Source organism: Scophthalmus maximus, chromosome 7 (genome assembly GCF_022379125.1).
Source record: "Scophthalmus maximus strain ysfricsl-2021 chromosome 7, ASM2237912v1, whole genome shotgun sequence".
NCBI classification, from domain to species: Eukaryota; Metazoa; Chordata; class Actinopteri; order Pleuronectiformes; family Scophthalmidae; genus Scophthalmus; species Scophthalmus maximus.
The window spans coordinates 9,370,849-9,398,311 of record NC_061521.1 but is presented as its reverse complement, the minus strand read 5'-3'; the positions used below and the strand labels follow the sequence as shown (position 1 = coordinate 9,398,311).

Genomic DNA, 27,463 nt, shown 5'->3' with positions numbered 1-27,463 from the left:
TAAAAAAAAGACTAATGTTTGGTTTAAGGGGTTCACAGACGTTGCGTGCGCAGGTGTCGGACAAGACCAGACAGAGTCACTTTCTAGACTTGTGATTCTAGACACTAGCTCACAACAACCTTTTTTCAAGAGTTGACTGGGCTCAGCAATTGTAATGCAATACGACTCCAGCATTGCAAAGTCCAACAGACACAAACAGAAAGATCATGAGCTGTAACTGCACGAGTTAAGGATCTGGTTTGTTTCTGGACAAGGAAAACACAACTAGTAAACTAAGACAAAAATCACGGCACATTTGCACCTTGATGTTACCATGTTCCTCTGCACACTACTGGGAACTGATTGCACATACTGCACTATTTCCACTATTAATATTTCATGTAAATTCTTTATATAGATTATCCCTGTTCTCTATATTTTTTGGGGTATATTTTTAACATTTGTTTTTGTATATATTGTATATATTTTTTAAAGTGTGTGAGCTGAGATTTGCTGCTGTAAAACCAGAATTTCCCAGCTTGGGATTAATAAAGTACCCATCTATATCTATCTATCTAAATGTGGAAATGGATAAAGATAGAAGAGGACACACAACTGTATTGTGGCCTGGATTAGTCTTCATTTAGTTACTTGCCTTAACAAGTAACTTAACACCCGACGGTGGTGTTAGATTGCTTATTTGTGCTAATTGAGTGCGTCCGTGCCTGCTCGAGTTATCTTGCCGTCTGCACAACTGTGAGCCATGTGCTTGTCTGAGTATGTGTGTGTGTGTGTGTGTGTGTGTGTGTGTGTGTGTGTGTGTGTGTGTGTGTGTGTGAGAGTCGGTGTGCGCTGCCGATCTTGAAACACTGCTCAAACCTGCCCTGCCCTGTAGGGACTCACCGTTGTGGGACATGCCCACCGACAGGCACTTCTGGAAGCGGCAGTATTGGCACTTGTTGCGATTCTTCTTTTGGATCTTGCAGCGGCGCTCACACTTATCGTACTCCAGCTTCAGACGGATGGTCCGCCGAAAAAAACCCTGGACCCGTGAAGGAAGGAGAACAGAAAAAATGTGCAAAAAATGTAAATATGAATACATGAATGTGCTACAAGACATACAATATCGAAAAGGCTATGATACGTTTGGTAAGATGAAAAAACGGCAGACATCAGTCAGTAGGCTACCAGTCCTTCCTCCTGCCCTCTGTCCTCCTCACTCTGCTGCTGCTGTGATTCACTGCCTGCAGGTATCACTGTAGAGAAAAGGGGACTGGTCCGTCCCAGCAAGCGGCAAAGTTTACAAGACTTTGCCAAATTTTAGGATTTGTTGCAAACCAAAGCTGCTTTCAGACATGCACTGACATATTCCTGACCTTCTCCAGAGGGGCTGTGTGTGAAACAAGAGTGTCTGCCAACGTTCCATTGTAAACATTCAAATGACAGAGTGAGCCCACGTCAGAATACAGCAGGAAAATCTCCAGAAGAGTCACGGCAAAGAAAGTGGGCGCTCTACCCAGGTGCCTCGCCTGAAAGTTCCTGAAATGTTGCTGCTGTTGTGAACACGTCTGACTTGGACAATCTCCTGCTGCATTGCTCATATGTGTATGGCAAGTTCCGGGAAAAAACAATTTTTCTTGATGAGCAGGTGTTTTAATTCAATATTTTATTGGCCTTTTAGTTTTTATTGCACTGAAAGTAACAAGCGTTGTTGTCATCAACTCAGACTAGGCAGACCCAGAGATTGAGAGGAACATGGATGTATAATCCACAATCAACCACATTGCCACAAATAAATCAAAGTCCGGGAAACGATCGTCGGCTTAAAAAACTGATCGGTGTCATCGGTTTACGGTGACGCACGGCAATATCGGATTCATAATCTCACCGCCAGTTTCTCCTCGCTTACACAACCTTGACAGAAAAGAAACATTTGACCTTGGCGAGGAAGAGACCGACCAAGCGGCATGCCTGCTGTTGGCTGGAGGGTAGAAAATGGCCTGGGGGATTGCGTCATTACATTCATCACCTCGTGTGCCAAAATACATGCAGACCCTCCCACGCGCGGCCCGAGAGACACGAGCAAGATCACACAGGATTACGCAGAGATGCTACAAACCATTTGAGCGCACGTTTAGTAACTCTGACTGACTCTCTTACCCACTAACCCCCCAACCTGTGGGGTGACAAGGAGCCAGAACAGAATAGGAAACCCAGGCCAAATGGACTTCATGTGTCCGCTGTTGTAAGCGATCCGTGCGTTGACTTCACAGAGGTCGGCAATCATCCTATGACTGTTCCATGGCCAAAAAACAAGCAGAAGGTGCACTTGTGTATGCATGTGTGAAAAGTCGTGACGAAGTAGATAAACTCGTTAATTAAGTATTTCACTTTTAATATGCCAATTACTGATACGTTTTTCTAAACTTATCTTAAAAATGTGGGCAAAAGAAGGCGGAATTTCTGAATTTGGAGAAGCCATTGAAAAAAGGGAAAAGTCTTCCGATGGACAAACTGGTACAGATATGATGAAGGAATGCCGACTTCAGTTCAGCCACTGAATGTTGCAAGAGGGGGCTTCGCCATTGCACTTCGGCATGTCATAGGTCACATCTGATAGATGCACCTTTAACGACTCCCTCCTGAAGATGTTAAGCTTAAAACATAAAGCACCTTGACATTTTTGATAACCTGTTGTTTTACAGGCCTACAGATTTCACCCAGCACAGGCCACATGGCATTGACTCTGCCCTGTGGACTTTTAATAGCTTTCGTGTAGGCTTGATAGATGTATGCACGATATATATCCACTATTGCACAAACACATAATCAGGAAAATAAAAGCCGTTCGCTTCGGTAGCTACTCTTACTTCAGCTTTTTCGCCTCAGTAATTAAATATATAAAAGGGTACAGACTTTGAAAACATTAACATAGGCTCAAAAGCACAAGAACAAACACAAGTTACACTATCTTTGTCCTGCACTTCCTCTTAAAAAAACAAAACAGCCTTAGGTTGTCCTTCAACATGACTGGTAAACAATTAACTGAAAGATTATAGGGGGGACCACGTGTGAGGGGGGAAGTCTGTTATTTCTGATGCTTGTAGGAGTTATCAGTAGTCACAAGACACATGGCCTCTGGATTTTTGTACTTTCATGTCCCACTTTTTTCAGGGTGACACTTCCACATGTTATGTAATCTCTTGAAGTAGGTTAATGGACGGTCAGAATGCAATGCGTGCGATTCCTGACTTGTCTGTGCTTGAAGGAAGTTATGGGTGGATATGGACAGAATTGTTGACAGAGGGAGCGAAGGCGGTAGTCAAGCACATGAAGGTCTACAAGACCAGAGAGAACAGTCTAGGCAGACGCAGAATAACGTCCTCCGACAACTTCACGTGCAACTGCTGAGTCACTAATTGTTACAAGTCGGTCTGATCTCATGTGAATGCTGAAGGTCACTTGTTTGACTACCCTTTGTGTCTGTGGGTAATATTTATCTCACCTTGCAGCCCTCGCAGGCGTGGACTCCATAGTGATAGCCCGAGGCGCGGTCAGCGCACACTCGACACTCCAGACTGAGCGATGAGGTGGACGACGAGAACTCCTCCTGGCCCGCTGCCACCCCGTACACAACGGAGGAGGGGCTGGACGCTGGCGTCAGAGCATCTGCAAAACATGAGCGCATGGTTGGTGCTATTGCAGTATTCCAACACATCTGTACACATCGGCAAGCAGTGCATCCTGTAGACTAAAGGCAATCAGTCACCCTAAGACAAAGTGCTTGTCGCGCTGGGGAAGTCTGATAATTTGTATTCAGTGCATCACAATGGACCCTTTAAGGGGAGACAGTCCAAAAGTTTGAGTGTTTTGTTTTGAGTCATCACACCTAACCCATCTCTATGATGGCAGGCTTTTTGCAATGCCCTCCGGCGTGACCCCTCGGGTCAGGTAAAAACTATCTTGCCTTAAAACACGTTCCTAGGGAAGTTATAGTCTATGTAGGACGCACAACACAAGTTGTGACCACGATCAGATAACAAATTGGGTCATTATTTTGAGTAGGCGAATAAAAAAAGCTGCTTTGAATGCACCTCTACTGTGAAGTCTCATCTCCCAGTGACAAAACTAGTGGAATTTTAAGTACAGTTTGACCTCTGTGCCCCGACAAAAACTGTTCCATTTAGCATGCTTGTCTGCGGTGTGCTTCTGCCACAGGAATAACAGTATTGGGAGTAGTATTTATGATCTTCCTCATGGGAGACAGGCCAGCAAGCTTGCCATAGGCTGCCAACAGTTTTCTGTGTTCACCTTGTGAAGGGAACACGGTGGACAGAACTTACTTGCACAGAAATAGCAAAGATGACATGGTACAAAACAGTGGCATTGAGCCAAGCCACATGAGTTGCGGAGCAGAATTTGGCAGTGGACCTGGAGCTCTGTTCCCTGACTGGTGCGAGTGCACATGTTTGGACTGAGTGCGGGACCAGCAAAGCATGCCAGGGCTTCTTCAGCTCCCATCTCTCACTGTTAGCACTTCCAAGTCCTAAACGCCTTCCCAATGACTTTTCCATGACATCATCAAATGTTTCCGTGACGCCTTCTCGCAAATGCTTCCCTGTCTTTTGTTCGTTATCTCCCTCACTCACGCCCTCTGTTCCATCCATTAAATGTGTATCTGTCAAGACTATTCACTGCTTGTTCCCCTGTTGCATAATTTGGTCGTAGCATAAATTTCCCAGATGTCCATGACACTTCCATTCAGGAGGAAACACAGCAGCTAAGTGGATGTTTCCTGAGAGGTGGCGCATGGTGTCTGAGGAATGTGCGAATTCCTCATTGGACATGGAGTGAGAAGAAGGGCTTGGGGAGGACAGAGAGATACAAACGGGTGTAAAGAAAATAAGTAGTAGATGAGGAAAGACACGGAGATGTAAGAAGGAAATACAGGAAAGGATATGGCAAAGGAAATCCATCAGCAAAAAATGCAAAATGAAATAGCGTCGCCTTGTTGTTGGTTAGATAAGTGTACATCCTTTCTGAACCTTCAGTCTGAGCAATTTAGGGATTAGGTGGCTAAACTGGGGGACCCCTGCTCTAACAGCAACAGTCATTACACTGAGCCACTGGGGACACTTGCTTTCACACTGGGAAATGAGAGTGCGGGAGCAACCAGCACGTCGACGTATTATTTATGACCTAAAGAGATATTTCCATTCAGTGACATTCAGACCCCTTTCACCTAGGACGGTGGACCCTTCGGAGCCATTGCTGGAGGACTGGTAGTCGGGGACATCGAAAGAGCTGAGGGCATCATTGTCGATGGACTGGGAGATGTCCTGGAACTCCTCCATGCCGCCCATGAAGTCGTCATCGGTGCACAGGGGGCTGCCCAGCACCGAGTCCTCCAGGGGAGAAGGGGGATGGTAGTGGCTCTCCATGTCGACCATTGCGGTGGAGGAGCAGGCGCCCGGCAATCTCAATCATCAGACTAGAGACAGAAGGGGGTGGGGGGGAGACAGAGGTAAAGAAGGTGATATGGAAACTCAGGCAGGCAGACAGAGGGAGAGATGATAATAATTCATTCCGAAGGTCACCTCCGTCTTATTTTCTACATACCACGAATCTAAATCCATTCTAGTTGCTCTGGGAGGCTGAACTTCGATAAGTAGTGTTTGGTACTATGCTAATGTCAATTTACGAACATGATAATGTTTTGCAAGTATAATATTTTCATCCTTTTTCACCACCTTATTACATGCTGTCAGGCCTACATTTTCAACTTTTTAAGAACATTAAATGTAAAAATCAGGGGATGGCTAAAGTGTCAACCATAGTAATGGTAAACCATCTCATAGTTGTTGAGACATTTCACCAAAAAAACACAAATGAGGTGGTGCAAATGGAAAGGCAAAGGGATCGAGAGGGGTCTGGGTGCAGTCCTGAAGGGGGAGCCTGCATCGGAGTGTCCCCACAGCGGAGCTCTGCAACCCCACACTCCTGAAGGGATCTGTACATCCATGCAAAAGGTTATTGACTTATTTCAGTGTGGACCCAAGTGGTAGACAGACCCGTGCCACCATCCCTAAAGCCATGCTGCTAAAACCGATGATATCATTATCATCACCACAGAGTAATATTGCTGTCTCTTTTATTCGCACATGATCAAGCACAACACTGGCTAATAATACATTTGGGCCTAATTAGTCGTGGTGATGCAACATGTGACCATCCACATAAACAGGGGATGGGCGATGAAGGAATGAAGTACATGGAGTATCTCATGACACAACACACACACACACACACACAAACACACCCTCCTCTGAGCTCTCCGCTCAAAATACAGTAACCTTATCCTCACCAACCTCATCGTGCTGCAGAATCAGAAAGACGGAAGGACTGAGGGAAACAGAGGGCAGGCACAGGGACATGTGGAGGAATGAATGTAGGTCAATGGGTTGGCTTAGGCTGTGTTGTGATGGGAAGGCTGGGGGTTGGGGGTTTACAAGAGGGGACATGACAGACCGGCCTGTGTGGTAGATGGGCGAGATTTTGCTGAATTGCACAAGGGGAACTGTTAGGAGCAATCAGCTGCGCAGCGGACTAAGTAGTGGGCTTGCCTTACTGGCTTAAGTTAAGACTGGCAAGGGGAATGGATCTTGCATTGCATATTCAAACTTCATAGGTCTGCATGAAAACTGGGTCAATCGTCTGTAAGCCCTTTCCATCAGGGCCCCCCACTCATAAGAACATGAAAGGATGGGGGGGGGGCGCGGTGATGGTGGCAATACAGCTAAGAGATAGCAGCTGTTTGTTGTTCTCAGCCATTCCACACCTTTACACGCCTTTAGTTTCACCTTAACTTGCCCTGTTGGCAGTGTCCACCATCTAAGAATGGTGACTGACTGCACGCTCAAAACAGTTCTGACCCCAGTGGTCCCTGTGAGTCTATTTTAAAGGTCTAAAGACGGAAATAAATGGTTTGACGTAGCTGCAGATCATCATTTGAATATAGTGCAGATGAGAATAACATGTATAAACGTCATTCTTTTGAAACTTTTGTATAATCCATGTTCGTGAACATATGCATGGAATGCGGGGTTGGAACCACTGGGAAAGACAGTGCAGCAGCAAGTAACACATTTACAAGCAGCATTTTAGTATTTCAAACAAACCCCTCAACCGTAAAGAGACATTGCGGCAGGTTTTCAGGTTTAAATTGAGATCAAGACGCAGCGAATAAACAAAAATCACAACTCAATTTCATTATCAAGACTGACATCCCTGCGAACTTGAACTGAATCTGATAGTGAGTGACCCAGAAGATTCCCACCTGTTAAAAGCACTACCCTACACAAAGAGAAGCCTGGCAGCCTTAGTGAGCAACTCCCTCTACAATGTACTTGTGATTCTGAATGAGAGCAGCGTTAGCTCTGCCAGGATAAAGCAAACCTCTTTAGCATTCAGCCTCTAGCCCGTGACCTTCAGGTCTTCCTTTAGAGGTCATCCTGTTTCATATACATTCACCTCACTCAGCACAGTCTCATTATAATACTGCCTCAGGACAAAAACAAAGAGCTTCCTGGCTTCAGCTTGACTAAGATCTGTGCAGTCATTTGAGGTAAAACTCCATTTTCGCCGATGAATTATTATCTAGTAGTTAGATGAGATGAATTTGTGCTTGTGAACCATTCAAAAAAAACGTTACGCCCCGAGATCAATGAAAACATAATACACATATTTGCAGACACAGTCCAGATATGGATCAGTGTGTAGTGGATAGTGAAGCGCGAGGCTTTGTGTCAACACGCACCATGCGTAGCTTTTCTATTGAAATAACATACACGACACAAGTTCTATTCTAAACTCATGACCCCCTGTACCAGCAGAAGTGCGGGAGCAAGGTAACCTTGTGTTGCCACCAACATGAGCATGTAAACACAACACACAGAGCCACTTCGGGGTCCAGCGGATTGAGACGGAGAACGACATGGGGAGAGAGGCATGGGGGGGTGAGGAGGAATGTCTGTTCGGCTACATTACACAGCCATTATCAGCGATGTGCGAGACGGAGTGACTAAGAAAAGCAGCGGCTCCTACGGCAACAGCAAACCTTTGTCCCCGTAGGTCAAGACCCCTCATATGCTCACTCAACCAAGCCTGCGGAGGGCCCTTGCGCACAGTGAATGGAAGATGAGCAAGGTGGTGTGTGGTTGTGTGCGTGTTAGGGTTGGGGTTAGAGTCCAAAAGGTGAGGATGGGGGGTTACGCTGACAAAAGACTGCTAACCAAGAGGCAACCGGGGGTCGCCATGACGATGCCACGGCAATGCTGACACACGGCGGGTGAGCATGTGAAGACTGCTATGCAACCTCCCACCACTTGAATTCAACCTCTCATTAAAATCAACAAACCATCAGTATAGTTTTTCCTGCAAAAAATAGCTTAAAATGTGCGCAAATCTGTACCAGTGATCGCGGGGCCCAGTGGAGCATAAATAATCCATGCAGCCCGATGGATTTCTGCACAGAACGGTCACCCAGCCCCCACACATTACACTCCTCCATCGCCGTCAACACCCACATTAGACAGACAGGCTGCGAAGCAGCTACTAAGCCCCAGCCGAGGCAGATAAACATGCAAGTGATCCACAAATCACCAGCACCGCTGAGCTCACCGTGTCATCAGTGATATCCATCGCTCAAGAAGTGGTGCACTTGAAAGGCACTACGCTATCTGATCCCGTGGCATATATACCGTACATCCACATAGCGATGGGCAATGTGGTTTAAAAGATAAAGATATCCATAATCAGTCAATATCGATATTTATCACGATAAATGTCACATTATTATTTTCTTTCAAGTTTAAAGACTCCTTGCTCCTGAGCGAAGGATGCTGTTTTAAAATCTCCCTCATGGGCAGAGAATTGCAAACACACTTGCTATACAAATCTGCAGTAGAAAATGGAAACCAATTATGTATTATGTCTCACCTCACCCTGCTTGCACAATGCAAAGGCAATATACCGATACATTCTGGACTTATATTGCTATTGATGAATTGATTGTATATCCCGATACATTTTTGCATCGCCCAGTCCTACATCCATAAGGATGGATATGTGGTCATCTGACTGCTGGGAGGATATCATCTCAAAGTCTCTATGAATACCTGTTAGTCTTTGGGGGGGTCCAATGAAGCGTCATGAATACAGACAACAGAAAGCAGACAGAGTGTGACGACAAGAAAGCTGGAAGCGGACCAATTAGGGTCCGTCTTGGGTTTGTTATGAAAGGGTGGAGAAGAAAAAAAAAACATGGCTAAAACCACTGTTGTACTTCCAAGTGGAGAGAACATACCTTGGCAAGGAAAAGAGATCGGACAGAGAAAAATTGTCCTTGTGCTATTTGTAAAACCAGTATTGCCCCCAATCTATGAAAGACTGTTGGTGAGTACAGTTAGTAAAAAAAATGAAAACCCAATAAAAACCAAAGTAGACAAAACACTTCCACCCTACCTTTCCTCATCCAAAAACTCTGTCTTCCATGCAACTTTAATCCCTGACAACATGTCATCCAGCTCTCTCCAAGAGCTTGTGTGGTCATTGAGTGTGTGTGTGTGTGTGTGTGTGTGTGTGTGTGTGTGTGTGTGTGTGTGTGTGTGTGTGTGTTTGTATGTGTGTGTGAGAGAAATACAGTGGACCCCATGTTAATGTTTAATCCACTCATCCTGTGGCCTGACCGACGGGCCTGTAAGAAGAAGGGACCCAGGGGGCAAATCGGTGGTCTTAGAGCAGGGATATGGCCTGATGGGGGCTGCCCCGCCTGCTCTACCTGTCCATTTGTTCTAAAAAGAGTTCAACTCTGTGAGCTCAGCCTGGACCGTGCCCGCAGTGTAAACACTTGTTTGAACCCTTATCTCGCTCGGGGCCTAGATACGCTGGCCGGCGCCCTCTTATCGTTATGGAGATTGGCCAAAGTACAGGCCTGTGGAAGTGATTGACATTGGACTTGTGCTGCCGTCTGCGACAGATGAGCCGAACGATAGCTGACATTTCGATCACCCTGCTATCAGGTCACTCACCTTATCACAGGGTCAGTGACAGTTGGATGTACAGCACAAGGCGATTTACGGCCGTTATTTTTAGATTTGTGCATGTGTCTCTGCAAAGTTAAGCTCTCTAACAAAAAAACAAGTATATTTACCATTTTTGATGACTCATTTCTAATGCACGCAGTGAAGTTTTCGATTTTTAGACAGCTGGTTAACATGAAGGCTACGTCCATATACCAGTTTTCCAAACTCAAATGGGGTTCATCACTGCAGCGTTTCCAAACTTCTGTTTTTAGGTGCAGTGTGGACGGCAGGGGTAAAACGTGGCTGCAGTGATGCGTTTCAAAGCATAAACGTAGTTATATTTATTTTACTTGAATTAATTTCTCTACTGATATAAAGGCCATTTTTATATGCGGAGAAAAACCCCATGTTCATTTTGTGTTTTACTTTCTTACTGTATAAAAAAACTGAAATGGATCACTCTGTAAAGGTTTCAATCCCAAAAAGGTCTGTGCAAAATTGATGCTATGTGATTCATTAAAAGAAAAAAGGAAAATAAACGTAGTAGAGTGGATGTAAAGTCTTAATGGGGAGCGTTTCAGTCACTATTTCTTAGTTGCTGTATTGAAATAATATCTGTATATGAGAGCAGAGACTGGAGAGGAGCAAACAGACAAAAGACTGAAACTGCAAAATGCAAATACAGCGTGATGACTTCAGGATTATGTGGGGAGAATTTTCCAGGAGACTTTAGCTTCTTTTTCCATTGAAAGTAAAGATTTAAAGCGTTTCCACAGTTTTTCGCCTATTTCACACATTGGCCATACACGGTCCAGCCATATACTACAAATAGGTTTTGACCTTGTCTTGTTATACAATACGAGGATCTATCCTAGCCATTGGCTGTGAGCATATTCAACACCCACTGCCGCACTGAGTTGAGAAGTCCCATAAACCCCAGTGGACTCTGACCTCTGCATTGACAGCGTGTCCAGTGTTGGAATAATAATTAAATGTCCACACGCGCTCGCAAGTCAAGGCACACATGTGATCTGAACATACAACACGGCAGGAGGTGCAGTGTGACAGTGTATCACGTTAACTTAAAGGTCTGCAGTGACCTGACCCTTCACGCTGGCTGGAAAAAAAAAAAGCACAGCATTATGTGGTGGATAGTGTGCCTGTGTGTATGTGTGTGTGTGTGTGTGTGTGTGTGTGTGTGTGTGTGTGTGTGTGTGTGTGTGTGTGTGTGTGTGTGGAGTCTAAAACGGCAACAGGGCAAATTGAGGTGATGTCCTCCACATGGAGATAAAACAAGATAAAAGAGTAAAAATAGAAACAGCAGCGATAAAAGTAATAAATGAGTAAAGAAATATAAATGTAAATGTATGCAATGTAAACACAATGTGTACAGTGTAAACAGGATTGCACGTGAACGATTTTGAAGTTTCACATACCATGGAGGCCATCTTTACTTGGGATCGTCGCGACAGGACAACATATCAACAATTTAAATTTTTACAGATGGATCCGGGTTTAGAGACGGCATGGCACACGGACTCACACTCGTCATGAGCTCTTATGAAGCTAGATGTTTCCTCATCCCTCTTTGATATCATAAATGGGGTTTTTTGTTACATTTTTTCTAATTACTTGTATTTCTAAAGTATGTTCAACTTGACCCGCTGTAATTATCACCATATAGTATAGAGTAAAAATTAATTCAAATCAGTCCTCATAACCTGTTAAACACTAAAAGGCAACATGGTTCCATCATTTTATACTAAAGTTGTTTTTTAAAAGCATCAAATTAACAATAACTGTGATTTGGCTCAGGAGAATATAAGTAAGAATGGGAAAGATATTGGATTTGACTAAGTGCCAATGATATACTAGTCATAGAACTGTTTCATCTGCTTTGAATGGATTCTGTCAGCAACACATGAGGTCAAAGTGGAGAAATGACACAGCTGCTGTGTAACCTTGACCCCGCAGTGCAGCGCCAGCTCAACTCGCCACAGCAGTGTGCTCCATGTATTTACAGCTGAGGCCGACAGGCTCGGCCCCTCGCCGCCTCCAGCTGTGGCGGAAAAAAAAATCGCCAACGGCTGACGACGCTGTCCTTAAGCAACACCTCCTCTCTGCGCCGAGTGCTGGCTCCCGGCTGCCACTTTGGTCTCGTTTCCAAATCGGTCACATGGATTAAAGGCAGGTCACTGTTACAAAACCCCTCGCTGCGGCACATCCAAACTGTAAATAACCTCAGTGGGGAAACAGCCTTTTGTTCGCCCGCGTTTGTTACTTGACAGATGTAGGGCTGCGGGGGGACAAGACTGCAAGCGGCACTTGCATATATTAAACTGGCGTAGCAGCACTAGTAAGTGCCTTTAAGCTGAGCCACCTTTAGCTGCTGTGTGAGTCACCTCAATCTTACACTTTTTTATGATCTATGCAATCACTGTTAGTGATTTTCCACTCTACATAGTCATGTGCTGATTATCAGAATGGTGTTGAATATTTTCTGCTCCGCATGAAAGGCAACGCACGTTGACCTTGTCTCCATGTGCAGGGCTTTTTTGGAGTAGATGTGATCAGATGTTTGTGCTCAGAAATGTCTTGACAGGCAAGTACAGTAACTATTAACTACGTAACTCAGTACACGCACATATTTCTGGAAACAGTCTGGTGTACATTCTCAGCCGGAAATAAAGACGCTCCGCGCGTGATCGGCAAAATGAACGTAGCACGGCTCGTTCCACAGAGAGAAGGGTATGTCCGAGTGAGCCTGTGCATCTCTACCAGCCGCTCATGTGTCCCGAGGCTGTCAACATGTAATGCCTTCCTCCAGTGGCACCAAGGACAGCAGACCTAAGGATGAGGCAAGCTCAAGAAGTTCCAACAACAGTTTCGAGGGAGTTCCTGCATTAATGATAGTGAGAAAAAAACACACACACAATAGGATGGGGGAGTGCCAGAGTGCAGAAATCAACACAACTGAGATGAGAACAACATGACGCCGGGAGCAGTTCTGTCTCGCTCTGACAGCTGTGTGTATCTTATTTCATTTTCCAGCATGACACTGGCGTCCTGAGTTCCCCCTCACTGGCTGCCAAACCGGCCCACGAGTTCCGCGGGGAGGCATGCAGCACACAGGGCCGGCGACGGAACAACGGCGGTTTGCTCCTGTAGCAGGACGGCTGTGCACGACAAAAGACCGAGAGGCATTCCAGACATCGTGCAGCAATTAAGGAAGCTGTCGCAATCAGAGAATCTAACAGTCTGTCAGTTCATTTCATATTTGCACATGTTGCACAGTTATGCAACAAATCAAGAATATTAAACGGAAGAGTCGACTGACGGTGGCAGGGCCACATTGATCCTTATTCATTGCTTCACAGTAAATTGGTAAAGAGCTGAAAGAGTCAGTTCAACTTACAGAAAGAGCAGCCTTCATCTAAACCAATCTTTGTCCTGCCTCGACCTCTGCCAAGCTCATCTATCATGTTAACATACAATAATCCATACTCGTGTCAAAGACCTCTGTCACACCAACTCGAGCAAACCTGACATCAACAACTTGACAGCTGAGAGAGGCCTCGCTTCCTGCACTATATCAGTCGAGGTTTTTCTGACTGAGCGGAGAGAGAGTGGGCCTTTGTCAGTAACAGAATTAAAGTGGGAGAGTAGATAAGACCCGGGGCGGGTCATTGATGAGGATTTCTACAGGCCGTGGGCTCACGTGGATGAGGATCAGACACCGTTGCCTCAACTTTGAGTTGACGAGAAGGAGCAATTCTTCCAACAATGGGTCCGTCTCAAGACAAACGGGGTGTTGGAGAAATGTGACACCCCAACCAGAAACAGCGGCACGGGAGAGACAACGAGGCTGTGGTGAGAAAGACATTCCTTCACGAGACCAGTCGATCAGGTCCCCTCACGGTTTGACATACACAATTCAGCTTACATACAGCATCCCGCCCCGATCATGGGCACGGACAATCTCCTGTCCAGAGCTGCTTACTGTAAGTCTGGTTGGAGGCACCCAATCCTATTCAACCCAGAAGGACTTTAGCATAAGGAAGGCTCAGAGAGGAATAGACCGCGGCTCAGATGAAGGACAAACCTGGCCGACAGAGGACACGAGTTGCAAAACAAACGCACCACGCGGTACAAATGAGTTCAAAACAGCCAAAACAGCCCTTGTTGTGCCGCACGTTTGGACTGACAATAGCACATAGATGGAGAAATACCATAGTGGATGGATCTAAGACCATGAGTCATCTTACTCCTTCTCCCCAAAAACTGCCCAGTGCTCACATGTCTAGCCCTCTCCAGTCATCTGCGATAAAAGGGACTTGAAAAAATAGGTCACCGACAGGTTCTTGTTGCTAAAAATGCTTTTCAATACACCTCTTTGAAGGCCCCAGAACTGAGACACACGCTCAACCGTTCGGCTGGGAAGAGAACCCGAAAGTCCTGTTTGAGGAGCCTGTTGCAGTTCCTTTCCTGTGCACAATTTCTAACATAATTATGTGAGGGCGAGGGTTACATGTGGATAGATCGCAAATAATGTAGATGAACAAAATCACAAATGTCCATGCATTCATCAGCACAAACATTGAAAAGCAACCCAAAATAAAAACAATAATCTCCTCCTGTCATATCCCTCGCATTCAACCCAGCCCGGAACTTATGCACATAGAACTGATATATTACACTTAGATTATGAATTTTATTTCAGTGTTCCATGCTGGCTATGTATATATATATATACATACTGCTGTATTATATATGTCATGTATATGGGCAGAGGAGCTCGTTCCTGTGGTTTCGAACCCCGTCTCCGGCCTGAACGCAGCCAAGCCGAAGCTGATTGAAAGGTGTCAGGTTTCCGGAGACAAAACTGTCAGAGTGCAGCAGCGCAGCCGGAGGAGAGAAACTATAGCTAAGGTAAAAAGAACGGAGGAGCGAGTGAGTTCCCCTGAGGATAACGCAGAGCGGCGAGAGCACTTGTCTGAGCGGCGGCGGGGTTTCTGACGGTTTGTCTCGAAGACATGTTTCATGCACTGTGCACGACAGACGAGACGGATGAGATGACGACTGCGCTGCATTCCTCCGACTGGCGACACTAGTTACGACCAATGAGCTACGAGCGAGTGTGAGAAGACAGCTAATGAAGTCTGCGTGAAAGCACAGGTGTAACCGGCGTGTAGTTATCGTGGGCAGAAAACACCGTGTTGAGGAAATCATAAGTCTTCAATTTACTCCCCTACAATTTGTTTAATAGACTTCAAGTTCGAATCACTACAAGTTCAATGTTTGGTTTTCATTCTTTGGATCTGAATTCACTCTGTCAACACAAAAAAACACCGTCACTCTGGGTCTGCATGGAATCTTTTAATGGAATCTTAACAACACTCGCCAGTATGATAAACTAAGTAAAGTAAAAAAAAAATAAAAAAAAAGGACCTTTGGTCCCAAGGGAAATTCCACATCGATGCTGAGGCTGACTTTAAGGGTTAGCAAATACAGGTAAAAAAAAGAAAAGAAAAAAAAGGCTGGTACGCAGGACTGAGTTGTATCGCAATGTGCTCTGCAGACGGACTGAAGAATGGAGAATCCGTCTTCAGATCACGGAAGTTTGACCTCTGCGCGCAGCTTTCCAATCGCGGCTGGAAATACAAGTTTTCTTTCAACCATGTGCATTTGTTCAGCGCACATTTTCTCACCGCGGTGTCCTGTCGGTCCTCGCGTCGTCACAGAATGGACGCAACCAACGTCAAAATAATCTGCTAACCGCCAAAGCCCTTCCAACATTTATGACCCGACTGAAGGCGTTTCAATCTAAAACAAACACACACACAGAAGAGTAGACGACTGCAATGGCACACAGGGCCGCTACCTATTTGCGGCTGGAAAGAAAGAAAGGCGGCCCTCCTGTATTGCTTAGGGGATTGGGACATGTACAGGTATTTGGGTCAAATTTCACTTTCACAGAAACTAAAGCATTCTGTTGTTTTGCACAACGCCACGCTCACGGTGTTCACAGAGTCTGCTCAAAGTAAAGAACCCGGCTGTGAGACCTGCGTGTGTTTTCTGGCGCCTTCGTGAAAATCACTGCCCGCAGCCGCGCACCCACGCGGCGAGAGTTCGGTAATCTCGGAGCTTCAGTGACCGCGAGGTAAACACTTTCTTCAAAAGCCACTGATTAATGTACGATCCACTTCTGTTGGTCGTGCGTGAAGGAGAAGCCGTGCAGGTCCACGACAGGAGGAGAGAAGGGGTCACCGAGGTGGAGTGAGGTTCTTATGGAGGCAGGACAGAGCACCTGCAGCTACATATTCACCACTGCTTCGACCCATCCATCACTTCATCACTTGACAGTAAAGTGCCTAACACAGATTATAACCCATAATAAAACAAACAAAAAACGATGGTTTTCCGGGCTATTCTTCAAACCAGGGATGGGACGATACCACTTTTCCGCGTCCGTTCCGATACCGATCCTGCAACCTTGAGTATCTCCCGATACCGGCCCGATACCAATCTGATGCAGTCTTTACCACGCTACTGAAATAAAATATTAATATTGCTATCACCATCCAAAACTTCATACTCAACCGTGAAACAAATAATCAACTCCCCTAAAGGAAGACATACTGTACAGCGACATGACTGAATTATGGAATACTGCTGTTTTATTTCTCACAGAACTTTTGGCAGAATCTTTTATGGTCCGATATATTCCATATCGGTATCGGGGGCAATATTGGGCAACATCGGGCCATCGCTACCTCAAGCCCTGTCAATGTGCGTGCAATTACAACGTCTCCAATATGAAGCTCCTCGTTTCGGACACAATATTCACACTCAGGACATTCAAATGCAGGTGTTATGGAGGTCTCCCGCGCAGAGCTTTACCCACTGACCCCACACAACATTAACTAAGCGGAGACCCTTCCAGGGGCGATCAGCAGCGTCTTCACCAGCAGGCAAATACAAACCGTCCTCGTATCGAGAGCTTACATCACACGGGGAGAGGTGTTTGTGTCCGTGGGCGAGCAGGGGCGCGCTTCAGCTGCGCAGGCGTGCACGCGGGCCCCCCCCCTCCGCACCACAACAACAATGGCACGGTTCGCAGCCGTCGACGGACCGACCGACCGGCCGACCGGCCGCCTGCGAACAGCCGTGTGCGCGTCTGTGCCGCTGCAGACGGGGCGGACAGCGCCTGCCTGCCTGCCTGCCTGCAGGGCGCGCGGTCACCAGCGGCTGCAGCCAAGCGCCAAACCCCAAAATTCCCTCAGAGGAGGGTGGGCACCCTGCAGCCCCCCCGCCCCTTGAACAACCACAACTACTAAAACAAATACACAGACAATAAAAACAAACAGGACAAACGGAGACAGTCTACCTTCCGACAAACAGCCCGATCCGAAGCCGCCATGCCCTCAAGGAACCTGCGCGCGGATTGAGAAGCGCTCGGTGCCGGGTGGAGAGAGAGAGGGAGAGGGAGGGAGAGAGAGAGAGAGAGAGAGGGAGGGAGGGAGAGAGAGAGAGGAGGAAGGGGAGAACAGGCGCCGACCCGGGACAGCGTCCCTTAGTTTCCCAACAGCGCTGCCGCTGTCAGAAAAAGCCCCCGGCACGTCCATGCAGAGCGGAGGCGCACGGAGCTCACACCCGCAGGAAGTGACGTCATGACTGACGCGCCGGCGGAGGCGCGCGGGCGCACACCCCCCTGACACACCTATGGTCTCGGCGAATAGGATCCGTGAGCAGGAATGCCCCCTAACCGTTGTGACAGGCCGGGCTGGGAGGAGGTCACGAAACGTGCTGCGCTCTCCAGGCGACGTCCAAAGGAACTATTAATGACAGGGAACAGAAAGATACTTTCTAAAACAAATAGGGGCGTGAAAGCTGAGCACTGGTTTCTGTGCGGTGATCAGATGGTGCAGACTTGCAACTGCTGTAGGACAGCGACCTCAAACGACCCTCCTCAGGTCATCCAAGTGCTTCCCTTTTTTAACATTTGATTCAGCTCAATAGATCATTAATAACACTAATTTCTGACCACACATCACGTTGCAAAACGCACGAAAAGAGTAAATTATATGGATGTGTGGATCACGTTCCTCTCAAATTTGAACAAAGCGGCATTAAATGTAGTTCATGAGCTTTTAGGATTTGTGTAAAATATATATATATATATGTGTGTGTAATATAAATGATGCACTTTCAGGAGAATAACATGGCGGCTGGAGAAAACACTACTGTCGCTCCACACCAGCATCAGGCCAACATGTCAGGGGTTCCCAGTCAAACTGTCCCAATGAACTGCCCATTGATGAAATGTTTCCCCAGCTCATGCCAGGTGCTGCGCGTGCGACCCGACCCCCCTGTGTGCCGGTTGCATCCCTCTGCCCTCGTTTTTCCTCATCCCGTTGCACATCATGGTCCGTCTGTCCACGTGGGGCATCACTCCGACGCTTGGCTCGCGGCTTGGAAAGCAGATACTGGCTGTTTGGCACGAACCGTTGGACCACAGTGAAACCCTTCACAACCCGCACGTACACTCTGCCCTTGCACGTACATGGGGTATTCAGATTCTATACTACCATACCCAAAATAAGATTCATTTCAAGTTTTACCGCATTTGGCTGAACTTATGTCTTCTCATGCATAGCAGCATTTTAATCTCTTCAGTTGCACTGCATAGAGAGAATCGACAATCAATCAATGATCTCCGCAGGACGGCGGATCAGATTCTGGAGGATCCACCCGGAGAATGTTCAAGGCCAGTATCAGCCAGCATCCACTCCGTCAAAGTGTCCTTTAGCCAAGCACTTGGTTTGTGTAATTAGAGGTAAGCGAGGTAAAGTTGTCCCCATCAGTATCAGCAGCTCTTCGCCCTTATCACAAAAAAGTTGAATCCCTGTTTGCTCACATGCCACGTATCTCAAAGTAGTTCATGTAGGCAATGTCCAAAACAATGTCCACGTTGGCCTAATGTTGAAGAGTTGGGAACAGTAGATGCGACAATCCTAACACAGCAGTGGAAACAAAGTGGAAAAAAGTGTAACCCAAACTTTAGTGTTTGGTAGTTTAATCTATAGCAAACGGTCGTATTTGACAAACTGATATAATCATGTAATCTTAATCTGCATGTTAACTATCAACTCCAGAGTTGAAATATAGAGTGGCCTCAAATGAGAAGTTCAGTCAAAAGCAGTGCAAGTGAAATAAAAGTTCTGCACTGCGATAGTGGCAGTTGGTCCTCGGAGGATAAGGCACATTTCAGCTTCATGTTAAATCTGCAATAAATCAGTTTTAGTATGATGATCTCTGATGCGCAACCGCACAGATGTCAGCTGCCGGTGTACCAAGCTTCTCCACAGCTGCCGGTCGATTTCTCCACGAGAGGAGATGATGGAGAAACATCAGACCCAGACTCACGCAACGGGCCACGGTCAGGAGTTTCTGTCTGGACCAACAGATCGTTGCCCAGTTGAGGGGAGACTCGGACAGCTTTCAACATCCACATATCATCATGACAGATGTCCCGATCACTTACAACACGTCTGTCCCTGAGCTGAGCCAAGCCGTAATAAAACAGACTGTGAAGAAACTAAAACTTGGTAAAGCAATTTATGGCTATGGGAGGACAACCGCAACTTTGGGGAATACTCGGTGCAAGCTTCACCTCATGGAATTGCCTTTTTATTTTTATACACACTGTGATTCAAAATAGATTTTTTTGTAATGAAATCAACAGTGCAAGTTAAAAACAACTCAGATTATGTACTTTTAAGGTGCACAAAATGTTAGTTTTGTAGTCAATACGGTTAGGATTTTACAAGCACTTTTAAAATAAGAGGAGAATAAGCTTGAGCTTGTCAAATGCTGCCTTGCTCTTAACCTAACCCTAAGTATATGACACAATAACCCCAGATGAGTCAAATCAAACATTTCAACCAAGATGACTCATATTCCCAGTCACGATTTAAGTCGTAGCTTTATGTAAAATAACACTGAGGTGTCTGGGAAACCAGCATGCTCTTCTTCTGACAAGGGTCAACACGGTTGGCCCACTGGAGTTCAGTAAGTGGGTCACTGTGGAGGTTCAACAGCAGACAGAGCTCTGCTGCCACCTACTGCTGAAGAACTGCAGCTACAGGCCAAAAGAATTTAGTTTAGTACCATCTACAAAATAAATGTTTCATTAATTACTAAATGAAAATAATATATCCAACATCAAATGTGTATACTTGATTTTGCATGAAAAAAATACTATATTAAGAAATTAATCAACATTTTATTTCTATTTAATTTAAAGTTTAGATAATAAAATATAAAATCATATTTAAGTGTGTTTATTTATATGAATATATTTATTTATATGAATATATAATAATAGATGAATGAATATTATATGAATTATCAAACTAGTTCATGATTCATTGTCATTTTGTGACAGCAAAGATGCCAAAAACTAGTAATTTCAGATTTTATCAAGTGCAAGAATTTCTTCTTCAATTTTCCTAATTTAAATATTTTTTACTGTATTTATTATTTTTGTATATTTATTATGTATATATTATTATTTTTGTGTATAATTGGTTGGAGCAAAGAGGACATTTGAGGTCACCGGGCTTTGCAGATAAACGTAATAGGGTTTTTCACTGTTCTCTGACCACATTTATAAACAGATTAACAATAAAAAAATAATCAGTATGTGCAACCTACTGCATATGGAGTATGCCGCCCCCCCCCCACACACACACATGATATTAGATTAATAAGGTGTAGACATACTGTATGTGAAGAATATTGACTGAGCATCCACTAGGTGGCACTTCTGCCACGTCTATATGTACATGTGAGGCCTGGAATCTGCTGTTACTGAAGTTACACTGGTGATTGACTATATCAAAAAAGTTTATATCTTTGCATCTACATTTGAATACGGAATAAATATCATTGCAATTGAAACAACTTATATAATATCTATGCCCCATGTTTTTATACTGAACTTTAAAAAAAATCACAGTGACAGATTAATGCTTGTGAATCTATTTCGATGCAGGCATAGTGTTTGGCATCTTAGCGAGTGCACTCAGCGGTTAATTTGACAGGTCTGCTCACGAAGAGCCTTCAATCCTATCCACTTACATTCGATCAATAACACTATTCCATCTACACAGCTATGACATCATACGGAGGCCTATAAAAGCCCTGCTGTGTATTATTCTTTTGAAATTCCTGGCAAGTTTGAATGACTTTAAAAACAAACAACCCTGTATATTATTGAGTTCTGACTCATATGTTTCAGACTGAGTCTCAAAAGCTTTTCATTAGTGCCTTATTGCATGGGGAAAGGATATCCCAGGCTTGATGTCGGAGCTAATTGCAGAGCTTTTTTGGTGAAGCATGGAGGATGGCCTTTTTCGAGATGCAACCCCAGAGACAGGATGCACACAGACCCATTGTCTCATCGGGGCTTAGCATTCAGCTCACTTTGCTCTATCACCAAGGCCAAGGCTCAAATCAATTCAATATGGTGGCTGGCAGGGGACAGCCACACGGTGGGTGTAGCCCACATACATATATACTCCCAAGGCTGGTCTAGACACACAGGAAACGGTACAGCGGTAGATTTGTGTTTTTTCCCACGCTGCAATGTTACAGCTCTGTGCTGTGCTGCTCTAGCGGTGTCCTGTCATATAATCCCACTCATTGTGTCAGAAACATTTGAGTTCAGCAGGTCCGGTGTGACCTGTGTGAAACCGTGAAAGTAGTGCAGTACGAGATCTGTGCGAAACCGAGGCGGCGTGTACGACAATACCCTCACTGTGTCTGTGCATCAATATCTATTTTAAAAATGCAGATAAATAAGCCGTCGAATAAGCAGCGGATCACCGGCTACGTGACCGTTGAGTGGGGTCAGCGAGGGCTCTCACTTTGACTGACAACCCCAAGTCTGACCTTGATATGAGATACAGCGCTGGAGTCTTAGACAGTGAGGCATGTCTGACGCCCAAGTTGGCCTGACACCGGCTGGCACTCACCTCAGCATCTATCTGTCTGTGTGTGTGTGTGTGTGTGTGAGAGAGCTGTTGGCCAGAGAGAGACAGAGAGAGAGAGAGAGAGAGAGTAATGTAACTATCATCTGTTGCCATATGAATCATGCCGTAGCCCAGGAGGTGAGATTGTGCCATGCTCTTCTTTCCATCTCCTCTGCTCTCGGGCTCCCTGGCGTGTCTGGGCTGCTGGCTGATCCCAGATCTGGATGGTGGTGGTGGTGGTGGTGGTGGTGGTGGGCGGGGGGTCGTCACTTCAGGCTTTTTTTAAAAATAGATTTTACCAATATTTTCTCACACCAACAAACAGTACAAGGATTATGTTGAACACAAGCTTGTAGTCAGTGAATGCACTGATCAGAACTGCACAAGGATTTACAAGAACTTGGTGGCTGAGGAGTGCGACTGTTTATAGGTGATTGATATTAGGAAAACAAACCCCAATTCTAATATGAAGTGCATGTAAACTTCAGTATGGAAAACGGCAATGCTTTGCAAGCCATTTTGCACCCATGCATCTAATCGAATGTAAATCTTCTTAAAAGTTTTAAAATATTCAATTTGACACCTTGTGGGACTTAAAAACAAACCAACAATGACGCACTGATTCATGGTCTCATTATTTTTTTTATTATTATTGTTGAAGCAGAAAGTCAAAAATCCAACTACAAACTCCACAGTGAACAGACTTTACCTGTTGGTCTCGTCTGCGGCCATGACTGAATGTGGATGCCTGTGGTCCAGGTAGGAGATGACTTGATGACGTGGTGAAGTATTGCTGCCCTTCAGGGAAGGCAGTAGGTTGTATAGTTATCTCCTGATTGGGCAAAATCACTACCCTGAAACCACACAACCTACTACCTCACCCCGTACGAACACCAGAGAGGTCCTACAGTCTACAAGCTGTGTTGTTGACTTACACCGGACGGCGTTACGGTAGAGTGACATATGCAGATGACATTTCATAACAGCGAACAAATACATTGTCATACATTGTGATGATAAAAACACATATAGCCATATTATGGCTATAACAAATAACAATGACTAGCTCCACAATTTAAAACAGTACAAGGGATCAGATTTGTGTAAAACTTCACACAATATTCAGTTAGTATCATCAATATATTATGTGCTGATTTTTGTTGCTTGCTCGGCACAAATAGAACCAGCAAGACACAACTATACTCACAAGAAATCCTTTTTTTTTTATTGACCGTGAAGTCTTAAAAATGTGAAAATCTAGAGATCTAGAGAAACCCACGTGAAGTAACTACAAAATGAAATGTTATTTTCCAAGCGGTAAGCAGGTGAACACACATTCCACAGTCGATCCGGATCCAAAAGCTCCAACAATGGCATCTGAAGAAATTACAGCCACTTCAGGAAAGACAGTAAGTTGTATAGTTATCTGACAGGAAGGGCAGGACCCTAAAACTATACAACCTACTACCTCACCCCAAAGGACAGTCTTTAAGAACAGAGTCCCCTCGGGTCCCCTGTTCATGCAGGTAACACGCTCTGACGCGGCTCACCGGGCACAAAGCAGCGGCTATGATTCACAGAAGACACAAACACACACGCCACGCTCCCCGGGACGCCTCGCCGGTGTGACTGGAGCCTTTTGTGTTCAGAGCACAATGTGACGGCTGGGTCATCCGGTTGATGGCCTGAGCTGAGGGGGAATTCAAATGATCCGGCAAGGCGCATATGCGCTAAACAAATTTTTTCTTTACAGCAGAGATATTTCCATATTCAAGTGCAACCAGAACATTACTTAAAAGGGCACTGTGACATTCACAATGAGAATTTGCCAAAAAACAGTCCAACCACCGGAACTATGAAAATGCAATGTTCCCTTCATTAATACTGTCCACTCAACAGACCGTACTGCGGTCGGCTTTCAGTGGGCTTATGATCGCAGCTGGAAGATGGTGGAAAATGAGTTTTTTTATCACTTGACAGCATTGGTTCAAAGCCAGTGGGTAAAACAAGGGCAAGTACTGATTACAAGTATATATACACACATACATGCATAATATTTCTAAAAAATCTGTTGGATTTTTTCTTTTTCTTCCTTTTTGCTTTTCTTTACTGCAAAGACGTTTTATTGTGAAAGTTTTACCTCTCCAGACTTCCAACAATGATTAAAAAAACAAACAAAACAGATTTAACAATCTCTCTTTGGTCGATCTGCTTGAAACTCATGCAACATGTAAAACCTGGCTTTGCTTTAAAGGGGTCGCCAGCCAAGACGTTGGGGAAGCACTGCTTCAAGGCTAAACGCATTACCGTTCACATCATACGATAATAATTGCAAAAAGAGAAAAGAAAAAGAAGAAGCTTTTATTCCACATAACAATCGGTGCTGATTCCACCAACGGTTTCCCGTGCCTCAGAGAGGACAGTGTTAACATTAGTGACCGATGTTGAGAGTGGGCGAACTCCAGCGAGCTCATATCCTGGCCCACATGTGTGGAGCAGAGGGCTATTAATGTTTCTCACCTGCTCTTTAACACGCAGCGAAGTGAGGGGGGGGGGGGGGGTCACTGGCCTATCGCCTCCTCCCTCCATCATGGTTTCAGCAGCATGTCAGGTAGCCCTCCATCTGAAAATCCCAGAGAGAGGGAAAATCTGTTACCTCCGCCAGGAACCCCTCTGCATTTCTGCAAGGAACGTTGAGAAACAGTTCAACACTTTGACTTTTAGGCTGAACGTCTGCGAGCCCGGTTGCTTACACCCACCGGGACGAGAGTGCCTTTGATTTGTCCGGTGAAAACCTTGTCCGTTTGCAGTTTGGGTATTTACAGCATGCTTATGTGAAATTCGGAATGGCTCGTACTTCTGTGTTCTGGAGAAAAAACCGAACCACCCTGCAAAGTTTAACCGTCACGGGACGCTGCACCAAAAGTGGCATCAGGGTGAACTTTGTCAGCACATGCCTCTACAGTCATATTCTTAGATCTTTGAGAGCGCGTATACAGCGCCGCACAATACAGAACGGTACGTCTTGGGCTGAGGGGGCCGCATTGTGTCTGCTCAGTGGTGAGTCTGAGGCTCTCTCTGCATTATTCAACACTCCCTTACTTACAGCATAGCACTGGATGAATGGATTTTAAGTATGCACGGACACACACACCCTTACAGGGTAACAGACACTCTGCAGACAGACACGCTGACAGATGCAAAGATAAAGTATGGCAACCTCAAACACACACACAGTACGTGTAGACACACAGTACATATGGTATTTTCAAAAAAGGAAGGAACGGACAGAGTCACAGAGCGGACAGGGACTTAGTTTACTTGGAATAGAGGGCCCTTCAAGCTAAATCTATTAAATTGAAAACTAGTAAAAACAAATGTAGCGTTCACATTTCTGAATTGAAAAAAAAAAAGGAGATAACTGCCTTGCAGGAAAAATAAACTTCTAATGGAGGTGCTCAATGGAGACAACCCAGAGTGAACCAGTCTGCTCGGTGCGGCGCAGCATTCATGCCACTGTCTATTCTCATTGTGCAGCCCTGCAGAAAAAAATAAAAAAGGCTCAACGGCGTGGACCCAGACTTCATAAGGTAAGGTCACACACACTGTCCTCTCAGTGTGCTGACTGGACATACTTCAATCTAATATAGTAGATGGCTCCGGGATCCCGACCAACAGAGTGCATGTCCAGGAACGCAGGATTGCTTTCAAGTGAAGCCAGCTGCTATCATCCAGTGACAGGGAAATATTCACACTCGCACGCACACACACACACACACACACGCACACACACACGCACACACACACACACACACGCACGCCGCACACTGCAAAGGACTAATGGACTAACGCGCACGCACACGTACCCTCTCGTACACGCTTGTTTAGCGCCCTCCACACGGTTATGCAATGCGATCTCAAAAACACCTCCTCTACTAAGAGCTGGTCCACCTGGAAATGCAGCCTTCTTGAAAGTGTGCAAACTCAGCGGGCGCTCCCTCACCTAAAAGCCTCTGTGGCGTGGCGTCCGTAAGTGATACGCTGCTTTAGCCTTCCCACCTCCAGTAGCTGTTTGGAGGGGCGGAGGTGCGAAGCCCGGCTCACTGCATGCACTAACACGCAAATGCATCGACAGACGCATGCACACGAGGACACAGTTCGAACTGGACGCACACGTGCACACACAGTTACACACGCACACATTAAAGAAGAGAAAAAGTCATTGTCCTCATGACATTTTCACAGTATTCAGAGGAACGCACTGCTGAGTAAGATACTTCAATCCAGTCCGATGTCAGCCTAAGTGGCACCGCGCCGGTCAATCCATACCGCAGCCGAGTGTCACTGCACTGACGGTCAGATGGAGCGGAGCGCTGCAACCCTGCAAACTGATCGGTGGGGCTCTGGTCGTCTGCGGTCAGAACTATTTTGAGCTAATTATTTGTTTCAGGGTTTTCTTAATTGAAACTTTCTTTCACATGGATCAGAATCTCTCTTTTGAACCACTCACAAACAACGCTTTGGACCGAGGCCCTTTTTTTCGGTCGACAGATTTGCCAAATCTCAAGTGCAGAATGTCAGCATCAAATTCCGTCTTCGATTCATGAACTTGATCACTTATTCTGTAGCCACACTTCAGATTTGGTTTGCATTATTGGCACTACTATGGAAAATGTATAATTTATAGTGTCTGCCCACTGTAGCTCACTCTTGTTCTATATATCAGGTTCTATATTTTAATAGATTATATTTTAACTTTGTGCGCAAAGTTTTCTGTATGTGCTCATTAGTCCCTGTGTTTATACAGGGGTTGCTTCCCTTGTATCAAGGATGTGGTGTAGATATGAGTGCAGTATTTGCACACACTTGTGTGCCTGTATGTCTCCGAGTGCCACGAGTGGAGAGGGGTCTGGGCGCAGACAGGAGGAATCTAGACACGGTGGAGCATTTATAAAGGGAAGCACATAGCCCCCTCAGGGTAGCACAGCAGGCATGGCCCATCTATTTATACCAGGCCAGGGGGGAGGCAGCGAGAGGAGGGGGAGGACAGGAGTGGGGGGGGGAGGCTGCATGGGCAGGTCCTGTTACACATGCCAGGGGGGATGGCTGGGGCAAGCCACAGGGGGATTCTGCTCAGTCAGACAGGCTGACCTCCCCGTCACCTCTGCATGAGGCAGATAGCGGGCTTGCAAACCTCGTGCGAGCGTCTTAGGGGAGAGAAAGAAGAGCAAATTTATAGGTACGTGTGAAGGCGTTTTTCATGTTTGTGCCCATGTGTGCGTGTGGAGCTACATTTACGAATTAATGCATGCGCAACGTACGCACATGTGCATATGTGGTGTGTGTGTGTGTGTGTGTGTGTGTGTG

At 45.6% G+C, this 27,463-nt stretch overlaps 1 protein-coding gene and 1 long non-coding RNA gene across 3 annotated transcripts in view; both read right to left on the bottom strand.

The window, feature by feature from the left end:
* Positions 1 to 17,741, bottom strand: part of pparab (peroxisome proliferator-activated receptor alpha b) — a 28,084-nt gene extending 10,343 nt beyond the window's left edge. Inside the window, exons 1-4 of one of the 2 annotated variants that reach the window (XM_035641788.2) lie at positions 17,449 to 17,741; positions 5,222 to 5,470; positions 3,485 to 3,648; positions 883 to 1,021 (exon numbers count right to left, since the gene is read on the bottom strand). In XM_035641788.2, coding sequence (XP_035497681.1) covers positions 883 to 1,021; positions 3,485 to 3,648; positions 5,222 to 5,429 — 511 coding nt within the window. In that variant the 5' untranslated portion in view covers positions 5,430 to 5,470; positions 17,449 to 17,741. Of the gene's footprint in view, positions 1 to 882; positions 1,022 to 3,484; positions 3,649 to 5,221; positions 5,471 to 9,501; positions 9,600 to 17,448 lie in introns of those variants that run through there. The other variant, XM_035641790.2, reaches the window with a different exon arrangement.
* A 4,977-nt stretch (positions 17,742 to 22,718) lies between these two features.
* Positions 22,719 to 27,463, bottom strand: part of LOC118315448 — a 38,903-nt gene continuing 34,158 nt past the window's right edge. Inside the window, exon 5 of the long non-coding RNA XR_004794854.2 lies at positions 22,719 to 24,719. This is a non-coding gene — a long non-coding RNA (uncharacterized LOC118315448). The remainder of the gene's footprint in view (positions 24,720 to 27,463) is intronic.